This window comes from Ammospiza nelsoni, chromosome 9 (genome assembly GCF_027579445.1).
Source record: "Ammospiza nelsoni isolate bAmmNel1 chromosome 9, bAmmNel1.pri, whole genome shotgun sequence".
Classification (NCBI taxonomy): Eukaryota; Metazoa; Chordata; class Aves; order Passeriformes; family Passerellidae; genus Ammospiza; species Ammospiza nelsoni.
The window spans coordinates 5739269-5764844 of NC_080641.1; the positions used below are offsets into that span (position 1 = coordinate 5739269).

General features: G+C 43.2%; 1 protein-coding gene across 4 annotated transcripts in view; it reads left to right on the top strand.

Annotated features, from left to right (window-relative positions):
- The first annotated feature begins 273 nt into the window (after positions 1 to 273).
- The window catches only part of ATF6 (activating transcription factor 6), a 75104-nt gene continuing 49801 nt past the window's right edge, over positions 274 to 25576 (top strand). For 3 of the 4 annotated variants that reach the window (XM_059477966.1, XM_059477967.1, XM_059477968.1), the window contains exons 1-10: positions 274 to 425; positions 519 to 583; positions 2302 to 2389; positions 2708 to 2802; positions 3285 to 3414; positions 3661 to 3867; positions 6378 to 6598; positions 11964 to 12149; positions 12556 to 12647; positions 23804 to 23947. In XM_059477966.1, coding sequence (XP_059333949.1) covers positions 356 to 425; positions 519 to 583; positions 2302 to 2389; positions 2708 to 2802; positions 3285 to 3414; positions 3661 to 3867; positions 6378 to 6598; positions 11964 to 12149; positions 12556 to 12647; positions 23804 to 23947 — 1298 coding nt within the window. In that variant the 5' untranslated portion in view covers positions 274 to 355. Of the gene's footprint in view, positions 426 to 518; positions 584 to 2301; positions 2390 to 2707; positions 2932 to 3284; positions 3415 to 3660; positions 3868 to 6377; positions 6599 to 11963; positions 12150 to 12555; positions 12648 to 23803; positions 23948 to 25576 lie in introns of those variants that run through there. The other variant, XM_059477969.1, reaches the window with a different exon arrangement.

Here is a 25576-nt window from a genome sequence, read left to right on the forward strand (position 1 = left end):
GCCTCAAGCTGTGCCAGGGGAGGTTCAGGTTGAACATTCACAGGAATTTCTACACAGAAAGGGTGGCCGGACACTGGAATGGGCTGCCCTGGGAGGTGTTTAAGGACTGGACACGGCCCCCAGTGCCATGGTCTGCGTGACAAGGGGGTGTCGGGTCACGGGCTGGGCTCGCTGATCTCAGAGGTCTTTCCCAGCCGAGCTGCAGCTGTGATTCTCGGCGGAGCTCGGAGCGCGCAGAGCGGCCGTGCGAGCCCGTGCTGCCTCCGAGTGTCCGCCGGCGGCCGCCGTGGCGGGCGGGCGGGCCTGGCCCTGCCCTGCCGGAAGCAGACGTGTGTTTCGGGAGGAACGGGAAGCCATGGCGGCGGCCGAGGCCGAGTGGGAGCCGGCGGGGCTGCTGCCCGCCCCGGGGGGCGGCCTGGACTGGGGTGAGCGTGGCTTCGTGGGGCCGGGACCGGGCCGGGCCGGCGCGGAGCTCCCCGGCGGGGCCGGGCCGGCGCTGAGCCCTTTTCTCTCCGCAGAGGCTGTGCTGGGTGAGGAGCTGAGCGAACTGCTGGGCGCCGCGGCCCCGAAGGACGAGCCCGACGTGAGTACCGGGGATGGCGGGGGCCGGGTCCGCGCTCTACCGGCGGTGAGAGCCCCGGCCCGGCTCGGGGGGCCTCGGAGCAGCCTGGCAGGAGAGCGTGGCCGCCCGGCCTGCGCCCGGAGATAGCGATGGCTGAAGCGCTGCGGGCACGGCTGCGGAGCGTAACGGAGGGTGCCAGGCAGGGGGTGAGGGTAAGGGTGCCAGGCAGGGCGGCAGGGTAAGGGTGCCAGGCAGGGCGGCAGGGTAAGGGTGCGAGGTGCCGGCGAGGGCGAGTGGCGGTGTCACTGCCCCGGTGAAGGTGAACCCCGCAGGGCAGTGCTGGGGTGGCGCTGGCTCGGGGCTACCTGGGAGAACGGTGGGTATGTTACACCTACACCCACCCGGGCTGTTCTTTATCCCTTTGCCTATTAGGTTGCTTATTGTTTTTTTCTTTAATGTAGGATTTTCTCAAAAAAACTTTTGCTTGCAACCTTCTGCATTAATCCCTGTCGTTTTTTCTGCCCACTTGTCCGTACTGCTTTTTCTCTCCCGGGGCATTCACCTCGTGGATTCTCCTCTCCATGTTCTTCCCCTGCCATGTCTCTGCTCTCTGTGTCCCAGTCCACCTTCAGCACAAGCCTGGGTTATCATCTCATGTGAACCCCAGGTTCTAAGAGCATTCCTACATGTGTAGAACCAGTCACTGGAGAAAATGTGGGAACAGACTGATTGCATGGGGAAAGGTATTCCCTATCAGCAGGTCAGCATTACGTGCCTGGGTAAGGACTCTTAATGCACAGCTCACATTGCGGTTCTTTGGTCATTCTTCCTTTAAATGTGCTCTGATAAGCTTTCTTTTCATTCTAACTTAAAAATACCATTATCTATGCAGCTTGCAGGCTTTTTGAGCCTCCCTTCACAGGGCAAGTTGAGAGTATAGGGGAAGGTATAGTTGCAGCATGGTTTTCAGGAAAATCTTTGTTATATATTTGTATAAGCTGGGTATGTCATGTCTGTATTTTTCATGCAAATGCTTATAAAGGGCCACATTTGCATAGGAAACTGAGACTTACAGATGCACAAGCATAATAAATGGAGAAAACCCCCAATTGTTGTTTTAAACGGCATATGATAAATAATATGTATGGAGTGATTTTAGCCTGATTATTTTGATTTTTGTTGGAAAAGGAAACTGGTGTCCTTGGCTTTAGATGTTGACATTGGTGTATTCAATTATAGGGAGACCTAACACATACCATTAGTCAGGTCTTGGGCAATCAGTCTTGTGTCTGTTTTCCTGCTGGTAAACTGCCTCTGGTGCTGCTTTTGTTTGTAAAGTGCTTTGAGATGTAGTGGTGGAAAAGCATGAAATAAATTTTTCAAGGCAGATGAAGGAGAGGATGGCACCAGGTTCCCAAGACTTTTGTTTTTTAGTGAGATGGTTCAATGAACTTAAAACTTTTGCTGTAAAAATTAGAAAGAAGAGTATGATAATTAGTGATGATCTTAAACTGACCTGCCCCTTCCTACTGGTGTAAGTTAAAAAGAAGCCTTGTTTTGTGTGTTTCAGTTGAGAATTTCTCCCTTAAGGACTTTATTCTCTGCATACCTTAAGGCACCTGAAGTGATTGATAGTTGTGCTGTTTGTTTTGTTTTCTGGAGCTGTAGGAATGTGAACATAATTGCTGATGGTGTCAATGCATCTTTGTCTTGTCTCTTTTTCTGAACTGTCATTTCAGGAAAATGATCTTTATAACTTTCATTTTGATTTGGATTTGATGTCTTGGGACTCGGACCTTTGGAATATTACAGGCCATGCTTATGCAGGTAATTAACCTCCTATATTTCGCAGATGTTGCTCTTCCCCTCCTGCCCCACAAGGGTGAGCTCTTAAAACTCATGTGGAGCTGTTTGATGCCCTGCAGCCTTTGCTCTGTGATGAGAGATAGGCTGTGTTTCTCTAGGAGATGGGTACAGCTGGCAAGGGCTGCCCTACAGGCCAAGTTGTTCAATACCTTTAATCTCCTTACATTTTCTGCTGTGCCTTGCTTTGGGAATTAAATATCTGGTGTAGGACAGTGTGTTCCTTACTTTTCCCATTGCTACAAACTTGTGCAGTGAAATGTCTTTACCTGCCTCTTGCAGATGCAAACGTGAAGACAGAGCCTTTATCGCCAGCCGCTTCCAGCTGTTCGGTCCCTTCACCACCGGCTGTGGACTCTCCAGTGCAGAATGTGCCTGTATGCAAACCCCCCATGTAACACACACAGCAACAGCTCTGACAAACCAAAAGCCCTGGGATTTACTCCTCTGACCAAATTCATGGCATAAGAGGAAACAGCTTATTTTCCCAACCCTGGCAAAAACCTGTCAGTGGTGTTTTCTTATCTCTTCTCTGTGAACCGTTCGAATAAGAACATGTTCAGCTCTCTTTCCTCATCTATGTTCAGTAGCCTTGTTGACAAACAAAATGCCTTCTAAAGGCTTCTGGGTCTAGCAGGGTTGGCCTCTGCCTCCCATTGCTCTGCTGATGGGGAGAAGTACTTGTTGGTTTTTTTTAGTGGTACTTGACATTAGCCAGAATTAAATTGCAGAGTAAAACCTTTGTCCTGTTGGCTGCAGCAGCAACACAGATGTGATGAGAAGCAGATAGACTCTGAAGTGCTGGTAGATACTGCTCTGAGTTTCTGAAGTGTTAATCTCCTGTGCCTCGTGTCTGCAGGATGATGTGGACTTCAGCTGTAGCTCCCAGATGTCTCCCATCTCTCTCTACAGCAAGAGCTGCAGAAGCCCTGCATCCCCTGAAGGAGATGGAGGGAAGAAGCCTGCTGTGAGCATTTCTTCTCGATCTGGTATGAGAGAAAGAGTTACTTTCATGCTATAGATAATATGTGTGTTGTCTTGCATGCAAATTAATACTATTAACTAACAGACACTAGAGTCCTGTCATTTATTACTTAGGTATTTGATCCGGTGTGTTTATTTTCAACAGATATTATAGATGGATAAAAAACCCCACATTTAAAGCTACTTCATTATAGCTTGAATTATGTATTTTATGCCTCTTGGTCCAGTTCTGACTCTTTTTCTTTTTCTAGCAAATAATTCTGCAAGGAGCCTGAAGAAGTGTGGTCAGACAGTGTCCAGGCCTTTGATACAACCCAAACCCCTTTTGCCTGCTGTGCCTGAAGCTCAGGCTAATATTGGCATCCCAGCTAAAACCATCATTATTCAGACTCTTCCCACGCTTGTGCCACTGCCAAAGAATCAGCCAGTTGTCAACATCCAGCCAGCACCTCCTAAAGGTAGGTGAATTGTCTTGACTGAGCCAGGTCTTGGTGGTAGCATTGTCTGTTTGGGTTGGCTGGTAGAATGGAGTTAGGTTTGGTGTATGAAAGAAGAGGAATAGGAAAAAAAAGGGTCCTACATGCATTGCTGGAAAACCTTTAGGCTGAGAAGATGGCCTTACTCCTCTCATCCTGTCCTGTGAGAAACAGCACTCACATAGGCACTGTGTAAAATGGAGGACTGGATTATATAATTCCATTCTTTGGATTGGAAGACAGGCTGTGCTGAACGCTGGCAGCTGTGGAGATAAAACTGCTGATTTGGAAGGATCTGTAGGGATGCTTTGCTCTGCTCTGCTTGCAATGTCAGGTGGTGCATAAGGTGATTACAGTGCTGTTGTTGTCATAACTGAAGGAAGATCCAGAAGAATCAGGATGGCTTGAAGGGAGCTGGAAAGCTTGGGGGAAGTGATATAAGCATTTTTTACCCACATGAAACTCTTCCACAGGATGGAGGGAGCATGGGTTTATGGCTTTTTAGCTCACTAAAACAGCATTAAAGAGAATGTTGTGAAATCTGCTAAAAATTGAGAGCTGTGTCAGAGGTTAGAAAAGTTGATGATGTTAACAAGAGGAAAGTGACTTCCTGCCCCGTGATAATTCTTCTTTGCTACAGTTACCCTGTTATTGGTTTTTGAAGTAGCTCGAGCTTTCATTTCTGGCTCCATGGCCTGAGCTTTCATTTCTGGCTCCATGGCCTGAGCTTTCATTTCTGGATGTGCCTCTCCAGGCGGGGCAGGAGGGCCCGTGCTTGCCTTGCAGCACTTGCCAGCTGCAGTTGCTCGTTTCACCAGCTGATGGCCACAGTCTCTTGCAGTTGACTGCACGGGAGCTGAGGCGCGGAAGGAGGAAAAGGAGACAAATTCTTAAGGGCACGTATCTAGAAATTATTGCAATTGGGAAAAATTTGTCTCCATTACTGATTTCTCTTCCATCAGGGGTTCAGCCAAATCTGGAGATGCTGGCATTTGTTGTAACATGCCTAAGATTGCTAGACTGCTTAAAACACAGGTCAGCATTGTCAACGTGACCTAATTCTTATTCCTTCTGATGTTCCAGCTGATAAAATACCATCTGGAATAAGGAATGCTGGGGATATGGATTTCTTTGGATATAAGTCTAGTACTCTGAAGATCAGCTTCTCCTTTTCTCTGAAAAAAAGTCAGGACAGTAGTTTCTGTGAGACAGTGTAGAGGAAATACTTTTGAGAAAGTATGTCCATGCTTTCCTTTAACTGATGGCATGTTTAAAATTTCTCTTGTGGAGCTCCCATAATAAAAACCATAAGGATCTTTTTTCATCTGTCTAAATCCCCTGCATATGACAAGTTGGAAGTGCCAGTTTGAAATATGCCATTATCTTAAAAGAAGCATGAGAAATTTTATTTTCACAGCCCCTTTTAGAAACGCTTAAAGGCAAAAGCATGGTTTTAGAGCATCATCTCTTTTATACACAAAAAAAAATTGAAAAAATCTCAAATTCATCATTTAAGATTCTTAAACAGGGTTGTACTAAGTTATGATGTCTTTGAGATTGTGCCTGCAAAAAAAAAAAAGGTCTAGTTTAACCCCATACATAAGATCTTGGCACTAGGTAAATTACTTCACTTTTCACCTTTCAGAAGGCTGGATAAGTGCTGTAATCCATTGTCGAGCATTTTGGTTGGAATGCTCAGCTGGAATGTGCTCTTTTTGAAAGCTGGCAAGGTCATCCTGTTACAAAGGATTAGGGAGACATTCATGTGTTTTCAGACAGCAAAATATTACTCAAGCACCTGCTTGAGTTAAATGTAGTTGTTGGACTGAAATTTGTTGGAAGTGACTGTTTTTAATTCCATTTCAAACTGTCAAAATTACCTCATTTTTTCTGCCGGCTTTTCTTTAAGCTCAATTCAGGTTGTGTATAAACTCTCTTGCATAAGACATTTTTCAAAAATTGGTCTTAGTGTGAATTGAAGCTTCAGCATAAGTTTTGAAAGCGTAACTTGCATTGCTCTTTTTTGTTCATCTTCCATCTCGCTGCTAGTTTGAATTGATCTATGTTGCTTGAGTCACTTTGGTGTTGTAAGTTTTCCATTGAATACAGCAATAAAGTACTTATGGACAAAAGGGAGAAGAAGGATTGAGGAAAGTTGGCTAAATTCTGTGAAAAGGTTGTTCAGAGTGCTTCAAGTATTAGCAATACTGAATAATGTATATAACAAGTGTTGACTTTTATTAACTTTGAAGAGCTTTTGAGACAGAGCTTGGTTTATTGGATTCCTTTAATGTCTGTAGTTTTGATTTGCAAGATGGATTAAGAGTCTTGTAAACTTCGGAATAACTTCTTTCCATTCCTGTTCTGTGCAATATACTAATGGATTTGAGATCAGCTGTGCAGGGCAGGAGAGGATAGCAGTATGCCCCTGCAAAATGGTGATGTATAAATCCATTCCATCCATGCTGAGCGCTGCTGTTCTTGTGTTCCAGGTCCATCTGTGGTGCTGCCCCAGCCTGCTGTGGTACAGCTCCAGGCTTCTGGGGTGCTTCCTGCCTCCCAGCCAGTCATTGCAGTCACTGGAGGGGCCCCAGCACTTCAGAACCACACGGTGAAGGCTCTGTCTCCAGCTGCTGGGAACGGCTCCAGCAGCGGCAAAATCCCGGTGACAAAGCCCTTGCTCCAGAGCAGCTCCCCGGCCATGGGGCTGGATGTAAGTTCTGACTCTGACAGCTGCTAGCCAAGGCTTGTGCACCTCTTGCAGTTACCTGCATGAGGGACCTAATGGTCCCTTTAGAGTCTCAGGAAAACCCTCAGTAGGATTTCCAACTGTAAGCAGGGAATTCAGCAGCTTGGCACAGAACAGGGAGGAGCAGCTAAATGTCTGCTGGCCTGCCTGGAGCTGCAGACCAGGTGTGCAAGTGTAGTGGCAGAAGACAGTGCTGATTGATATTTACTGTAACTTGTCTTCTCAAGTGCAAGTTCTTAGTGGCTGGACCTCTCTTATATACAGGAAAATTTGATAGATCTGGTTTTTGGTTAGTGCCAAATGACTTTTCTAATCCATATAGTAAAAACATTTCTTTGGAAGCAGGTGAATTGGAAATTTCAATGCCTCATTCTCTTTCCATACCCATTTATCTCTCCAGATTTTACTAATAACTTTTAGAAACTTCAGTTACTGTGTTCCATATGATCCTAGTCTCTTCAGGCTCCCTTTTGGTCATTTATTGAATGAGTAGAAGAGGGCTAAGCTCTCAACAATTATAATGTGAATAAGTAAGTTTTTCAGTAGTAGCTCACAGTAAGCAGTAGGTGTAAAGTGTAGTTTTTGAGATGTGTGTGGGCTTTTTTTCCCCCTCAGCTCTGACATCTTAACCAGCTAGCAAGCTGGGTGTTAAGTTGATTTAGCTCCTAGTAACTTGGAACTGCTTTGATTGCATTTTGTTGTCCAAAGAAGACATGCTTGTAGAACAGACCAAAGCTTCTTGTTGGTGACTTCAAAACTCTGTCATTCCCCAGCGGGGTATTCCAAGAACAGTTGTGAGCTGAGAGTCCTATCACATCTCAGTGTAAGGTAGAAAACACTGGTGAAAACACGTGGAATTTTGCTGTATAGGCACCTGCTTATTAGCAGTGCAGATCACTGTTTCCCAAAAGCAGTGGGAAGCCTGTTCCTTCAGCTTCTTTGGAGGGATGTTGCTGTATTTCCTGGTGTCTGGGATTGCCACTCAGGCTTGATGGTAACTTTTCCTCACTAATCATTTTTGTGTGTGGGCTGTGTTTTGTAATGAAAATATTGTGCTACCAATGGTTTAGCAGCCAGAGTACAGTGGAAACTTGATATTCAAAGTGCAGAAAGCAAAGGTCTGTAGTAGGCAAGGCAGTTAAGTGTGCTGCATTTTTTAATGATAATTGCCCATCATGCAAAGTTAAGTCGAGGGACCACAAATCAATGACCTGCAGTCACTAGATTTGTGACTCCCTGTAAGCAGGGCTAGCATGGCACCTTGCCATTGTCTGAATGTAAGGGTTAATTGACAAAGCCCCCTCATTGTCATCATATTCCATATACATATCCATATCCACGACATCAGGAGTCAAATGTGTAGCTGGGGTACCAAGCAGGTTTTGGTTTCCAGGGGTGGTTGTGTTGGTATTTCCACACAAAGCCATTTTAGGGAAATAGTTTTAAGACTTGTGAAATGCTGCACGTCTTACCTGTGTTTGTTACAACATGAAAAAACAGTTGCAGCTGTTCTTTGGCACATACTGTGAAAAAGTGCTTTGAGAAGAAACAAATGTTTTGGGATTCAGCTGGGGCCAGCAGGGTTAAAACATCTCCCGATTGCCTTGGACACAGTATGTGGCGCTCAGGGCTGCACAGAGGGAACTGCCATTTGAGCTCTGCAACACGTGTTATTGTTTCCTAATCTAAGCAAATGTTGCAGGATAAAAAGAAACACTGCAGGACTTTCTTTTGGGTTTAGGAGGGATAAACTGTTAGTTTAACATTCAGACTGCCAGTGAATTACACTGGGATGAGCTGATGGCTAGCTGTAAGTGTTAGGCCCCGTGTGTCCTGGTGGCACACGTGCAGCCCACCAGCCATGAAGGAAGTGCCAGAATACAGAAAACCTAGAAAAGATTAATTATGCAAAATTCTGTGCTGTACATTATGTAATATTTGTGTGATGTAAACTCATTAAGCAAGTTGTGTTCTGTTGAGTTAGAGACAAAACCCAGAACTTCCATTCGAACAAAAAAACCTTGCATATGTCCTGTATTCCTGCAATCAAAGATGCATCTTCAGACAGTAGCTTTCATAAGCTGAGGTAAGAAGCCAGCTAATGCTGCATTGAATGGTTTGTACTTTCAGCTCTTTGTCAACTTTCCCAGCACATGTACAAAAACACTTCAGAGTATGAGAGACATTCTTGCTTCTAGAAGTACAGCTTGTGTTGGAAGGGAGGTTAGATTTTGTTCATAACTGAGTTTTCTTTGGAAGTAAATGGAGGTAGCGGTGTTTATTTGTAAAGTGCATGACTCTGTAAAACCTCTGAAGATAGAGGACAATCTGAATCTGGTTAGTGCTCTTTAAAGCAAGGCTTTGCAATGAACCTGCCAGTTCTCCATATTTACAGCGTTTTTGTGTGTGTCTCTGCTAGTGGTGGTGTGGTTTTCAAAGCTAGAAAGCAGAAGTTGCATCACTAATTACTGATTGTTTTTAAGGCCAAGTTCTCCCTCTATGGTCTGTGTTTCCTTAGAACCAGGAGTTGCTATCTTGAGTGGAACATTAATATGATACAATTTTAAAAGTTGGAGGCTGTAAAAGAAGTTAGCAGAGCTGTTTGCTACCTTTTATCTTGGTTCAGCATTTGTGTAAAGCAATGTTGCTGAAGCAGACTGACATTATAAATTACTTTCTTTCCCTCCTGAGTATCAAAATGCTCGGGCAGGGGGCATATTTACCTTGGTGCTAGGCCAGCTGTGTGATGCTGACTACCATACTGCTTCCAGGTTCAGCATTCCTGTAGCACTTTCACACAGCTCTTTCCATTTCCTGCATCACATTTAGTTGGGATTGAGTGTGCAGTTGTGGCATATTCCCTGAGAAAAGCCAGGCAAGACCTGGAGGGCTGACCAAGAAAGACCTTAAGCTGTTTAAGGATTGTAAATTAAAACAAAATAACTTAGGGACACAAATACTGGATTTCATTTCAGCAGGGCTTAGAAATTAGTCAAAATGTATTTGGTGAGGCATATACTGAAATGCAGCTACTGCACAGAGTACCTGGAATCAGCTGGGGAGAGTTGCTGTTCCTCACAGCATTTGGGCAACTGTAAGTAAAGTAGACCAGTCCAGATAAGTGACACATAAAATGTAGATGGCAGTGTCTGAAACAGTGACAGATGTATGTTAGGATGTACTTTTAGTATAGAGCCACTGCACTGGTGCTCTAACACCTTATTTTCTTCAGGGAAGCATGTAGATTTGCCAGAGGTTCCAGACATGTAATTAAAAGCTGTCCAGTAATGAATAATCCTGAGCAGGTCTGTAAACAAGAATGGATGAAAACAATTTGGTCTTTTCTGAGTTCAAAATGCAGAATGTCTTTTTTGAAAGGGGAATGTAACTCCTTGTTTGGAATAGCACACAACTTGAGCCAAAGCTGCTGCATGAACTCATGCCTTGTTTTTTCATCTCTGAACAGTTTAAGTGATCCTGGCCCCAGACTGGTGTGTTCTGTACGCTGCAGTTCTTGGCTAGGCTGAATCTTTTTTTTGGTCCAGTTTTTATATGTCTGCAGAAGCTTTTTTATGTTAAATGTTGTACTTAAAAATTCAAGACAAAGCTTAGTGTTAATGAAAATATGTTAAAATCTTTTCCTTCTCCACCCCATGCTAAAGAGAGAAACTGGATTAAGTACAAACAGCTTCACTGTCATGGACTTTGGTTGGTGAAAGCAGGCTAGATATATAATAAATGATCTTTATAAAAAGCAATTAGACCAACATGGAGGCAACCCAGAACATTAATGCACTGTAGCACATTTTCTTCATCTTTGTCACCAAACTGCAGCATCAAGAAGAATGGTTCTTCAAACAGCTTGTGGCCACTTTTTGTTGAAGATGCCAGTGCCCTAGAACAGCATATTGTCTGTGTGCAGATAGATACAAGGAGAGAGTTGAAAAGCTTTGTTAAGGATTTTGGAAAGCCGAACTCAAAATCTGAGTTAGTTAATGTTACTGTTCTGTGACAGATTATACTATTTCCCTAGAATAATACTTCTGGAATAGTTCTCATCTTTTTTCTTTAATGTTCCTGCTCTGGGAGATACAGATTACACCAGAGCCTTTGCTGGTAGGTACTGAAGGATATTCAGGTCTATGTAAGATGGATCATTCAGAAATCTGTCAGTGTAATCGTCATTGAGGCACATCCCATTGCAGCTTAAAAATGCGATGGAATTCTTCTCTTCCTAATGAAAACACTGTTGCTAATCTGTGAGCGAAAGGAAATCAACAATCTAGTGTTTAAACTTAGGATTTCAAGTATTTTTTGTATAGTTCTGCAGTATTCATCGTTGTTATCCTTGTCGGCAGCAAGATGCTTTTGGTCTGGGTCGTCCCACTCAGTGCAAGCCACAAAATGACTAAGTGGTAAAAGATGATGGAGTGTTCCTGCATGGGAAAAAAATCAGTCATCAGGATTGTTGGAGGATGGGGAAGGGTTGCTTTGAGCTGTCCCAGTCTGGTCTTGCAGACTGAATGCCTGCTAGTGGTTAGAATGAATTATGTGCTCTCCTGGAGCATGTTTGCTGGTTGAGCTTCATCCCGAAGGAATCCAGTTCGTGTGCTCTCAGAGATTGGTCTGTGATGTGAAGCAAAGCACTTTTAGTGGGACAGTCAGGAAATGTGAACCCAAGCCACACTCCTGATCTGAATTAAGATGTTAGTGTAGATGCACCCAGAGAGTGCATTTAAACTGCCGTGTGAGTGCTTGATACACACGGAATGTGCAATCTGAGATCAGCAACACTATTCAAAATCTCAAAAACTGTGTAGCATAGGTGATAAAGGTACAGAAGCAGGTGTAATCAGTATGGAAATGACTTCCATACAGAACAGACTGAAAAACCCTAGAAATTTTCTGTTAGGAAAGCAGATGACTGTAGCCTGAATGTAGCAGATGATTGTAGGCTGTAAAATGGTGCAGGGAGAAGTCAAGGTAAAAGACATTCTTGCTGCCTTGCAGACCTGAAGATAAGTTCTTTTCTGTCTTGTGATGTGATTGATCAAATCAAACTTGAGTATATGTTTGATGACCCCTGCATATAGAATGTTGAGAATACAGAAGAAAACAGAGGCAGTTCAGGACCTGTTTTTTCCTTAGGTGTACCATGATCCTGAGGTGCCTCTGTGCTGACCATTCCAGGTCATTTGAAGCAGAGTATGGGAAAGACCTGCTTTCTATCTGTGCAGACCTCTGACAAAGCAGAGAAGCAGAAATTCTGTGTGGAATGGAGACAGTTTTAACTTGTGGATTGTTAACAGCCTGTGTATTGTGTGTTCAGGTCAATGTCTTGAGGCGGCAGCAGCGCATGATTAAAAACCGTGAGTCAGCCTTTCAGTCACGCAAGAAAAAGAAGGAATACATGTTGGGACTGGAGGCCAGGCTGGAGGCAGCCCTGCTGGAGAATGAGAAACTCAAGAAAGAAAACAGCACGTTGAAGAGGCAGCTGGATGAAGTGGTACTAGAGGTAGGAGATTGTGGTGAAGTCTGATTTCATATGAAGACAGTTGTTCAGGTGGAAGGTGCTACAACAGAGTTGGGGAAATATTGACTATAAGACCTTTGAGGGTTTCTAGCTCAGCATCCCGGTCCAAGCATGATTTTCACCAACTCTAGGTCAGGATAGCTGACACATCTGGTAGACTTTTCATTCTTTACTTCATGATGCTTCTGCATATTTCACTGGATAGAAGCTGATCATAATGTTTAAACCAAAGTTTTGTTTTTAAGTAGGTCAGGACCATATTCACACATAATTAGGCAAGTATAAATCTAAAAATCAAATATAATTTGGTGTATGTACTTGGCTTCTGACATACCCCTGCATATGTGTACCTGTCTTCTACTCAGTGTCTTCTGTTTTCTCTGTCTAGAACCAGAAGCTCAAAGTATCATCTCCGAAGAGAAGGACACTCTGTGTGATGGTGATACTGGCCTTTATAATGTTGAATTATGGTCCATTGAGGTAAGCTGCTTAGAAATTCCTCTTTGCATGGCAAGTTTCCTGTCCTGAGATTTTTGTTTGAATCATTAATAATAGCCAGTGTTGTGTTTTAAAGCCTTGAGCTTGAAATCTGAAATCTGTCATTTATTCTCCTCCTGCTTAGGGGAAGATGCATCTGTATAATGTTTCCTCTTCTGGAATCCTTCTGGCAATAAGGGCTGGATCTTTTACATCTCATTTCTTCTGGTTTGGCATTTTGTTATTCAGTGCCAGCACTCAGCAGTTTGTCTGCTCCATTTATGCCTGTAGAGATTAAGAACTGTGTTTAGAATCCTTTTAGGAAAAAAAAGTCAGACTTGGAGAGCTTATCTGCTTGCTCATACCTGTGCTAATTTCAGTAGCTATGACTTGAAGCTGCTTTAGTGCTCAAAATACTCAGGAAACCCTGCTGTATATTCCATGCCTTGCAGCCCTGACTCTTAAGATGTGTCCAGCTCCCTCATTACTGAGTAAGCCCTTGTCTCCCAGGTCTGGTGAAGAAGTTGTTCCCTCTCCTTAATTAGTTGAAGTGGTAATCAGAAACTTCTCTTATTTGAACTGTTATCAGTAGAGTGTAGAAGCCAGAGAACAGCAGGGAAAAGCTACATCACTTGGCAGACACTTTATAAAGAAATCTGTGGAAGAAAGGAGAATAAAAAGAAATACTTCTTGCACATACCTGTCTATTTAACTTGCTTTGGAACATAAAGACCTTTTTGATTGAGCTGTTCACTTTTTCAAAGAGGCATAATATTTCAGTAGGATCCCAGTCAGCAGTGTCTGCATTTGTCCTCAAAATCCCAGTCAAACTAAAGCAATGGGATAAATACGGAGGAAGATTTTGTTTCTGACTGTGATAAATTTTTAGAAAGTGATGTTGGTATTTTTAGTATTAGAAAAATTGCTAAAGCTGAAATTACTTCTGAAGTATTTGCACTTACTGCAAATATTGTTTATATCAGGAAGTAAAATACAGCTGATAATTTTGCTTTGATATGGATGATGTTAAGGTAGACCGTTTCTTAGTGTATTTAGGATTTGTATTGTGACTTTTGACTATCGGGCAGAAAAGTCATCTTCCAGATACTAAGGGATTGATTTGTACATCCCATCTACATTTGAAGCATTACTATTCACTTGAGATAGACACTGGTTGAGAATTACTAGAGCCAGTCATCTTTCTAAAGCTGGGGGAAGTGTACTTGTGTCTGCATTGCAGTGAGATGATGGAATGCATGAAATTCTTGTTCGTGATGAAAGGCTTGGGAACAGAGAGGTGGGTGGAAAGTCTTTTACCACAGTGCTCTGAAGTTTTGTGGTATCTTCCCTACCCCCAAAAATAAGCAAGGTGTTGAGCTCAATGGCAAGGCACCGCTGTCGGAGTGGTCTGGAAGGTCATGTTGTGTTCATGTCTTTGCAGCACTCAGTAACTATAGGAGTGTGACAGGGTTAACTTTCTGACAGGTTTAATGTTTAATAAAGTAGATAAAGCAAGAAGAAATCCTTGGGTGTCTGACTGTTCCTGGCCTGTAGAGTAGCTGAGCATGCCAGTGTAACTGCTGTGCCTGAACCAGGTGGTTTGCATCAGCACTGGATTTAGGCAATGAAGAGAAATGTAATTGCAAATTTGCAAGGAATTACTCCTCCTGTTTTTTGTCCTCCCTAGCAGAAGAAATGCTCACACTGCAATTAAAATGCTAGGCTGTATCAAGGTGGTGTGAATGTTTGATTGTGCAATACTCTTTAGAAGACCTGGAATATGAGCTATACAGACAATTTCTTTAGATTTCACTCCTCCCATACGCATTTTCTTTATAAAGGTGTCACTGAATGGCAGCTCCACGAACAGGACAGGATTGCTGTTCTGCTTAGTCCTTAACAGCAGAAGCTTCCAATATATGTCCTTTTTTCCAGTCCCTGCAATTTTTTACAGAAACAAGTAACTTTTTTTGTGATAATATCCATGCTAGCTTATAGTTCAGCAAAAACACTATTTCCCCCCAGTTAGCTAACTGTGGAATCCCTAATTTCCATGCAGTGGTTAGCTGGAGGTAAATATGTTCTGAAACCTCGTGTTGCCAATTTTTCTATGTAAGAAATCATTTCACTTACACACCTGAATGGAGTTGCGGGATATTTTGATCCAAACATACTAGCAGTGAATATTTTGTTACTTAAAACCAATGAACTGTTGCAAAGAGAGTGTGACATCCAAAAAAGCAAAATCATGGCAAATTCACCCCCTAAAATCTGTAGCAGACTTTTAAATTCCCTTAGCTGGCTTTATTGTAAGATGCTTTTCAAGTTCTTGTGGGAAGTGGTAGGATTTTTTGAAGACTAGGGGTAAAACAAAAGGGCAGATGTATAGGTTACCTCTTTCTGTCAAACCAGAGAAAGCAGAGAAACAGTTGGATTGTTTAGGGTTGGGGATGTGAGGCTGAAGAGCAGGCAGTCCTGCAGAGCCTCCATGGCCTGCAGTGGATCAGTGAAGGTGCAGTGTTTGGGCTCAGCATTCCACAGAGCAATCCCATCTGGATGGGTGGATGATCTCAGATTGCACATTCTGTGTGTCTCTGTGTTTACTCTGCATTAGTGGATGTGTGTTGCACTAATAACAACTAACACAATTTTTTTAATCAGTCTTAAGTCTTGTTGCCTGTGTGTGTGGTGAGGTGTTTGTAATGTTTTGTGGCGGATGCTGAGCCTGCTGTTCTGCTGTTTTAAGATTATGGAAAGCAGTCCAGGATGTGGCAGCCCTTGGCAAACGAGTTTAGCGATAAAATTATTCTGCTGACACAGGTTTTCATGCTGACAGATAGCGTGGGGGTAATCTGTAATGCTGAACTTGGGAATTTGGGGGTGGGGGTGAAAGTCTGGTAGGGAAGTTGGCCTGTTGACACAAGAAATCTGTTTGAAAATACTGCAGGGAGAGTGCTGCCCAATCTGCTTAATTACTGACAAGCCTTTCAGAACATCCTTCAGTCTTTGACACAGCACCATGGTATCTCTAAGAAAAGAATGCAAGTCTGATTGTATAGAAATTGAATGCCAGTGCAATTTGAAGATGTGAAAGGGGCTTCTGGGGAGCTAGTGGTCACTCTGCATTGGGTAGTTCTGTGTTACTAAACTCTTTGGGTTTGTTGCTGCTTTGTATTGAAAACTGAAGCTTTCAGTTATTAAAAGCAGAACTAATTTAGCAGAAATTCTGTTAGTGTTTCTCTTTTATCTGTGTGTTTTATACTAAAAGAGAGGCGCCCAGGAATTTCCCATCTGTGTGTCAGTGAACTATTCTGTAATCTTAGTGAGTTATTTGGATTTGGATTCAACACATATAAAAACCTCCTTTTATTATTATTTGAGAGTGATTGGTGAGGTGTGTGGAGGGAAGAGGGTATATTTTGGTTCAGTTCATTACTGAGATCACTCCCTTGCCCCAGCCTTGCATTCTGTGAGGTGCAAGGCAGGAACTGGCACCCAGCAGCATTGGGCTAAAGGCAGGGAGCACACAGGCTTTGGCACAGAGCAGGGCTGGGAGCTGGAACCAGGGCATCTGGAGCTGGGTGTCCCTGTGAGCCAGGCTCTCCTGCCTCCATGTGTGCTTTCTGTGGAGCTGGTATTGGTCCCACTCCCAGCTGCCACGGCATCCTTGAGACATGGCTGGCTGCTGCCATTGACAAACATCTAATTAGCTGTGCTGGTTTTTAGCACTTACAACATCAAATCTGGTCATTTTCAAATTATTTCAGCTCCTATATGCCTTTTTCTCCTGCTTTGATTTCCACGTTTGTGTTGGACTATGCCTTAGAGTAAACAGATCTGAAAATGTGTTAAACAAGCACAAACAAAGCTGAAACGAATGGCAACCAAGCACATGTTCTAGTCTAAACAATCCATATATTTATTTTGGAAACATTTTTATTTTGATTCTCTTCCCTGTTCTCATTTCAATATAAATTGTCTTGTATGTTTGTTTTGGTTTATTTAATGCAAGTCCTACATGTGATAGTAAAATAGTTGCAGGAAAATAACCCAAGTCACATGTAAAATGCAGGAAAAGAAGAACAATCACAGAAGATGCAAAAGATAAATTTTCTGCATCTCTTCTTGGGACCGTAGCAGCAAAGCATGTAAGCTGGTGGCTGTAGCATTATCTTTTTGGCTATAAAAAGTGTTCAGCTAGTTATTTCTTTCCCCATAATCAGTCTGCATAAGCTCACATGGTGGTTGTCACCTAGCAGCAATCTTAGAGCATTTATTAAGACGTCAGCCAGCCAGAATGTGTCCTAACTACCACTTTCGCTATGTAGTGGACAGAAAACAAAACTATGAAGTTGGAGGGAGGAAAGGCAGATTTGCAAAGAGATGGGAGCAGGAGGTTTGAGAGGGTGGTGTGATACTGGTTTGTTAGTATTATTATAAATTTTGTGTTTCCTTACAAGTTGGCCACCTCTGTATGGCTGGAATCCCTTTCAAACTGGAAAACAGACTTGAAGATATGCAGGGAGCAGTGTTTGTGATGGAGGATGAGTGAGGTGGTGATTGATGTAGCTCAGTACAGCTGCTGCTGTTGCTTCAAAACCTCTTGTGTCTCACTGACCTCAGGCAGCTGCAGTAGAATGGCTGGCCTTTAGCAGAGATGTCATTGCAGCTCCTCTCCAGGGTGTCCTCATGGATTTTCCTCTACTTTCCAGGACTATCCTGGAAACTGAATAATCTATTAAAAATTTAGATCCACTGAGCAGTTGCAAATAAAGACACTGGCCTGGCTGGCTGAGAAGTGATTTGTCATTTGAAATGAAGAAGCAGTGACTTTTGATTCCTGGAGGACTTAGGGGTGTGTCTAATTTCTTAAATTGGTAGCACAAACAGGAAAAAAAATGCAGAAGTGCTAAGAATAATCATCTTTTACTAAAAATGAGGAAATTGCCCAAGGATTGTTCAGTTTGCAAGCTACCATGACCTTCTGTTTGTGAGGATAAAGTAATGAAAATACAAGTCGTTGATAGCAGTACCCAGATTAGCATCCCACCCAGTGTGCAGCATGCTAGTCAGCACTGCTGGGATCTGCTGAGCTTTTGGAGCATGAAGGATTTGGGCTGCTGACAGCACCATCCATTGGGCACACCTGTATTGGTGTCACTGTGGTCTAGTGCCCTTACCTGAGCATGTGGGAGACCAGGATTATTCTGAGGTGCATTCAGCAGTGGTGTTGTGCAAGTTTGCTGTTGTTTGAGACTTTATGCTGGACTCTTTGATTAAAGAAAGAGACCTGTTGTGTGGTCAGCAGGAGCGTAGGGATAGCTCAGTGATGGGATGTTGGAAAGTTAGAGGAATAATGCCAGCAGGGAGCATTTTCTGTGTGGGTAATGAGCTGATCTTGTTCCCATACCATCACCTGCAGCAAGTGCTGTGTTGCTGCAGAGGTGTGGGAGCTGTGTGTTTGTGTTGGGGTCTGTCAGTGCAGATCCCACCCACAGCTGCCAGGCCAGGTCCTGGCGTGGTCTGAAGTCTCCTCTGTGCTGCCCTGGCAGGTGACCTCAAGCAGTGACATGGTATGTTCAGAAACATCCCAAATGTCCCCTTGAGTCGCATGTGCTGAGTAGGCTGAAGTCTGGCACCTGCCGCACGTGAAGGGCAGTGACCAGCAGCTCAAACAGCATTCTTTTGGCCTTACATCAGTTTGTTTCCTTAACATTTCTTCTGGACTCTGTGTGTGCTCCTTCCTGCCTCTGTTCCAGAGCAAAGTGGGGCAGGTTGGTTGGAAGCACGGATGGCTTGCAGGAGGAGTGGAACTTCCAAACTCAGGGTGATAGCTCAGAGCCTCTCTGAGAGGGGTTCTGAGAGCAGAGCACTGCAGATCATGGGCTGTACTTCAGGGTCAGTTTCTTTTCCTCAGTTCATCCTCTCATGGGCTTTTTTTTGCACTTGTTTGCAGGATAGAAAAGGATTGGTTTTCTGCTTTTTGCAAGCCTCAATAGCCTCTCATATGTCTTCAGGAGGCTGATAGGCTTAGATGTGGTGTATAGTAAACCTACATAAAAATGATGACAGTCAAATGCCTATTAATTTCTTACTCACTAGTAGAGAGGAACTGGTGAAATGTGAAGAACAAACTGAGTTGAGTGCATGAGGCATAAAACTGTGCTATGTAAGGCAGGCCCATGGCTTCTGGCTGTCAAGGAGAGATGAAGCCCTCTGGGTGTTATAGCAGAAGCATCAGAAGACATTTGAGGATCTTAACACTTGTAGTACAGGAAACTTAATATGGTGTTTGTGACACTGAAAGAAAATGTTTCAGTGCTGAGCTGAGTGTACATTTGTGTTGGAGATGGCCAAAAGATATAAAACTGCTTCTGCAGCACACCTTTGGTCTTGTGTTGTAGTTTCTCCTTGAAGACAGAGGGAGAAATCGAGAGAAAAAGGACAGGCTGAGAGAATTGGATATGGGTCTAGGTTCCAGACCTTTCATTACCTCTCGTGATAGTTGATGCTGGAACAAAATTAGATATCTTTGGTTTTCTTACAAACTACAACTCTGGGAGCAGGAAGGGATTCCTTCCTCTGTCCTCTGCTGATCACAGCCACAAGCTTTGGCAATAAAGGCCAGATAATGGTACGGAGTTTTCTAAGCAAAAAAAAGTGCTCTGGGTGTCAATATCTGTTTTCTTCCTTTCCAGAGGCTTCATTAAAAATTTGCTATTTAAATTAATTACTATTTAAAGCATGCAAAACACAGCAAAAATATACAAAAACTCTTCTTTGGGTTGCTTTCCTCCTCTTCCAGTGCAGAGGAGGAAGGCTGGGCTGCTCTCTCCAGCCCAGCACTCAGAGGAGGGCAGCTGTGGAGCAGCCCTCAGGAGAAGGCAGAGCCTTGCTGTCAGCAGATGGGGCACTCATTGGGAGTAGAAAGGAGAAATACTTTCCAGAGAGTGTCTGGCACTATGGCAGCCTTGTCTGGAATCAGTTAGGAAGAGGACAAGGTCTTTGGTTGGTGTCTCCTTGCAATGTCAACTTTAGCTTGTTGGAAACTTCCCAGCTCATGCTCAGAGTTCTGTCCCCAGAAAACTCTTTGTTATGATACCACTATTGGCTTTCGTCTACAAATTACTGTACAACTTAAATGTCAGTATTCAAAACTTGAAATGCACAGGATTTGTTCAGCCAGAAGCACAAATGAAATTTAGTTTGGGCTCCTGGCAAGACTTGCTTTCACATTTATCAAACTGACATTCAAACCAAAGAAGTAAAAATACAGCTAAAATATCAGGTGCCTGGAGAAACCATGGCAGGAGTGCTGCTTTTCTTTCCCTCTTATAATCAAATTTATCTACATGTCGGAACAAACATCTGCATGAAGTATTTAGTGGTTCTTTCTTTTTTCCCTTGGATCTGGTTTTGCATCTGAACAAGCCAAGAACTCAGCCAGCTTGGGACAGGGTGTTTGTGGCTTGTGAAAACCCTTTCATGCTCACAGTATCTGGGACGTCCAAATGCAGGCTCTAAAGCCTTGCTAGGCACCCCAGGTGTGTGAGTGAGCTAAACAAGAAAGATTCCAAGGAAAGATTCCAACTTCTAAAAGACTGTCTTGCCCAGTAAAGCCAATTCTGAGCTTCAGTCTTTTTTTACTTGTAATGTGGGGCAGTGACTCTGTTCCTGCAGTTAGCAGGACTTGCACAGAGCAGGTATGCCAAAGTGCTCTTCCTTTTCCAACTTCTCATCTTGTAGCTCAACAGGATGAAAAAACTGACAAGGCTTTTGCCATCTGTCATATTAAACCAGTTCTTAAACTAACTGTTGGTATCTTAGTTGAAAATACTGTTTTCTGAAACTTTCTTCCCCCTGAATGGGATTTTCTACCTTTCTTTTTCACATTTGCTGACCTCTTCTGCCTGATGCTTTTAAATGCCCAATATTTACTTTCTCCTCAGTGTCGTGGTGCTGGGATCTGTTCTGTAGACCCTTCCTGTTGCTGCTTGTATTGTTGCTGTTCTGCTTAGCACTTGTGAAGCTCAGCATGCCTGAGGTCAGCAGATGTTTCCAGATGCAGCTCTGCAGGACAGGTCCATCATCATCCCAGCTGCTTGGAGGGATTCCTTGCTTCTAAGTCATGCCTTTCCCCCATATTAATTTGAGATGAAGAAGGGCGAATATTTCTGGTGCCCTGTCTCAGGCCCTCAGGTACCCACATGGCAAGGAAAGGACTTGGAGAAACTGGAGGACATGGACCATTACCTGCATGTCCTCTCCTATTTGTTTCCTGAAGATCGAGCCCTATTTATAGACAAACTTGACTAGTGTTCCCTCTGGAGAGAAGAGAAGAGAAGAGAAGAATGATACATCAGAACAACATCTTCTGTTCAGATGGGGAAAAAACTAACAAAATTAGCAAAACTGCCCAAGTAATTAGAAGGTGACAGTGGGGCAGGATTTCAATTTGTGGGGCTTTTCGTTATCCAGAACTAAAGTTATTTTAGTTTCAGGTCATTGCCACAAACCAGGGGAGCAACAAAGGGGATTTTTACATTTCTTTTTTTTCAGACATACCTGAGACATTGAGAAGGAACAGTCATTTGTAATGTCCTAGAAAAAGTATGTGAAAGAGGGAGTGCAAAAGTGGCCTATATAGCAGAAATTGCTGCTAGCTCTGCTTCAAAAGAAAAATAAACGATCCTGATAAAGGAAAGGGCATTGGGAAAAATACCCTGATATCATATCTTGTTCTCAAGTTTGTGTTCACATTGTGAGAAGTGGGCACCATGGTTTATGCTTGTAAGGATGGCAAAGCATACTCTGTTCACCTCCTTCTTTGCCTTTTGCTTTTGAAGGTATCTTCTTTCAAGTTGAAACATCCCATGCTCAGTTGATAAAAAGATACAGATGTTTTATGCTTGAGAAGAGGGGAAAATAAACATTTCCTCTCTTCTAGAGCTGATGCAATAAATGTGGTGTGTGTGGTTTAGAATGGGTGTGTAGCTAAAACAACTAAATCACAGAAAGGAAGATTAGCTGTGCTTGTGGTGCAGTGTATGTCTTTATCCTTGGTTTGGATTTGTCTCTGTTGTTGGGAGTTCAGGGTGAGCTGCAGCAGGAATGAATTGTATGTGACACTTCACCTCGCCAAGCTGGAACCTGAAATAACAAGAATTGCTTTTGCAGAATGAGACAAATAGGAAGGAAGTGCATCATGGATAAAAAGCAGTTTGTTGCTGTTCTTCTGTTTAGATTATTTTCTCAGCTTTAACTAACTAATTACGTGGACAGTTTCTCTGGTTCTGTGTGTCATTTTGAATAGGAAAGAAGAGAAGTAGGATAGGCTAAAACACCAGATCCAGGAGGTCCAGCAGCACACTGGATGGCTGATACACTTCAGGCTGTGGAGAAGGGATTTGCAGGACAGTTAACAACTTTCAGATCTTCTGAGGGATATTCTTGGTCTAATGAATAAAGTGCCATGTACTTCTAGCTGTCATGACTCCAGATTAAGTACAGTAAGGGTAGTTCACAGGTGAGTGGCTTCCAACAGGAATGTGAGGCATCTGTTTAAACATCAGCGTTAGTTTTGCTCTCTGGTTCTTGGGCTTGAGATGCTGCCAGTTGTGCTCATGCTTTCGTTGGCAGAGAAGAGATATGATCTCATAAAACCTAGTAGGTAGTGGGGATTGATTCTGTAAAATTGGATAGGCCTGGTGTTGCCCAATAGGAGGTAATGAATGAACCATCCAGCTTTCTGTGCAGGAGAAGCAATGAGACATTTGGATACACTGTACACAGGCAGTAAGGAAACTGTAAGTATTTTTCTGCCCATTGGCACAAGTGAAAGCAGAGCCTGTAGCATTCCGTGCTGCTGCCTAGAAACCTGGAGGAGAGGAGGCAGTCAAAGCAACATCAACCTGAGTCTAGGATTGTCCTGACTCCTCTGGTTCAGAACATGACACAGTTGCTCACAGGGTCACTGCTAATAGGAGTGCAAAAGTGTTGGCAAAAGAGAAGGAATTTCTAGGCAATTTTGTCTGCCTTCTGCTTAATTGTGGAGTATTTAATCTGCCCTCCTTGCTAGGTTTTGCCTGTCTCCATTTGTATTTGTTGCCTGTTGCAAAGTGATGCCATGTAAAACCAGGAAATACTTGTCTGCTGGACAGGAGGGGTGGGGCATGAGTTAAAATATACCTTGTGAACTGCTATCAGCATGAATGGCAGAGATCTCGTCAGTGCGCTGCATTGCATTTTTATGTTTTCACTCTGTTGCTGCTGGTGATGCTCTGCTGTTGGCAGCCAAGAAGGTTAGGATTTGGGTTTGTAAACATGCATATTTCAGGAAGCAACTGTGTTATGAAAGAGGAAAGCCAGCCGCTGGAGAGGAGAAACTGAAGTATTGCTTCTGTGCTTTTGAGAGTTCTCAGTTGTAGCTCACCCTTCTGAAGATGGGGTTGTCTGTTCACATGTGCAGTGCTGCTCCCTCTCTGCGTGGAGGGCTGCACAGACACTCCTGGCTGGCTGAGCAGCCTCCAGGCCAGGATCCTCCAGTCCATGCCAGCACACACCAGATCAGGATGTCTGCACCATGGCCTGTTGCCCATGGGGCTGTTGGCCCTGCCAGTTGTTCTAAATCCAAGTAGAATTGAACATATTTAGGTTTGTGTACAGTCCTGGTAGATGTCTGGCGTAACATTCCAGGCTTGCAGCTGCACGGAATTTGATAGCTAAGTTTTCTTTACATGTTGTATTCATATAAACTGTGTAGATTGTACTTTGAGGCTGATGAAAGTTGAAGTTTTGGCGTGCTTTGACTTGATTGTAGATCATTTTCTTATCCCTGTAGACCTGGGTTACAAGCAGAGTGTACTTAGTTTCAGCAGATGTAGTTTGTGTGAGGGAATGTGAAAACTAGAGCATCTGAATCCTTCAATCAATTAAAACTGAAAAAGAGAACAGAAATTCTTTTCTGACTACTACTGCTTTGAACAATTATATTACAGTGATGCCTCAGTTTTTTACAGTAGGTACAACATGAACCTTATCCATGTAATGTAACAACAGCCAGAAACTTCTCCACCTGAGTGTTAAATGCCTTACAGAAAAGTGCCTTGCAGAGCTCTTATGTGTGTGATACATTTTGCTATGTTTATTGTGTTTTCCAGTGTATTTGAAAAGGATCCAAATGGAGTAGATTCCACTGTGAGTTCTAATCACCGGACCAGAAATCTTCTGGAGTTCTCAGCTCACCAGGAGTCCAGCACAGCTCAGAAGATACCTGAGGGCATTGTTTCAGAGAAGAGTAATAGGTGAGATCAAAACTTTTTACGTATTTTGGGTGGCAGAGGGCACTGGTGCTTTTAGCCCTCACTGCCTTGCTCACCTTTTTGGCCGGTGCTCTTGCTGCTTCTACAGAGTACCTGAGTTCTAAGCACAGTGTTTTGAAAGCTTCTCAGTTTGCTTTTCAAATGAATATGATGTTTTATCTCCCAGAGTACCCAATGTGTAGAGCTTCAGAAGTGTACACGTGGCTGTGCTGCACGGTGTTAGGGAAGGGAGCTTATCCACAAGTGCTTGTCACCAAGACTTCCAGGACCTTCTTCAATTCAGCTGTTTGCTTTTTTCCTCTGATCTATATTTTAGGTTGCATAGTTGTGATAGCTGTCATGTTATCTATCTCTTCTTACTTTTCATGCTGGAGTACTTGTTTTCTTAGTTGCTCCAGAGAAGACTGGGGAAGTTCACAAGTAAGAACACACTATGCACTTTGCAGTCTCTTTTTCATTTTAAAAAGTCCATCTGAGTCCATCCCTGTGCTTATCCATTATTTAATTCAATACTGCCTTTCAGGCTTCCTAGATCTCCAGCATGCAGTGCATAAGTGAACATATAATTGCCTCCAGATTGGAGTCTGGCTAATACAGCTCATGTTTTCCCGTTACAAGATCTATCCTATTAGACTGTCCCTTTCCAGCAGAGTGTTTTGGCTGGTTGAACAAAGCCAGGCACAAATGTGCAGAAAGCCCTAATGTATTTTGCCATGCAAAAAGAAAGCAATAAATCAGGAGCATTTTAAGGCTGTAGCCATGGTGAGGGCTTTGTATCCTACGTGCTGCATTTCAGACCATGACCTGTGGGACAGAAGAGTGGAGTGGTTCTCTCAGGAGGATGTGCTCGTGCCTGTACCTCCTTTTCTTTCTCTGCTTCTCCCTGGGTTTGGCAAGCTGTGAGCTTTTTGCTGCATATTCTTTATCAGTCCTAGATGCAGTAGAGAGAAGCGGACATGAAGTTGGAGAGAAAGCTGGGAAAGGGAGGGGATTATGAATAAGGCTTTCATAAGCTCTTATACCTGAATTTTCAGAAAGAATTTGAGGTTCAGGAACTACAAGTCTGTCAAAATCAAGAGGACTACAGCTGTTACATTGATAGCCAGTCAGGAGAGAAAGCTACATTAGATATTTGGTGATAAATAGTTAACCCCTCAGGAATTGCTGAATGTTACGGATTTTTATACTGAGAAATACATGCTCCTTTTCACTTCTTATCAAAACTAAGCTAGTTTCTGGAGACAGAGATGTAAATCCTCTCCATTCAGTTATAATATAGTTTGTGGCTGCTCAGTTGTTACATAGGTTATGGTCTTTCTATCTGCATGGTTTTAGTGGATAATAAATAGTATTTCTGTAGCAAGTCTTGCACAGCTCTGGAATGAAAAAGAAAGTTGTGTCTGCAGACATCACATAGTTTGCATACTATGAGGAATATTTTACAGACTACATATTCTATCAATATCTGGCCTTCTTGGGAAGAGATCCAACATCTGCTAATGCTCATCTGTCTGCCCTGCACTGAGAGCTGTCAGCCCCCTTTGAGGGATTGACTAAGAACATTGGATGTTTGATAGGAATTGTTAGTCACCTGTTTCAGAGGTCTCACAG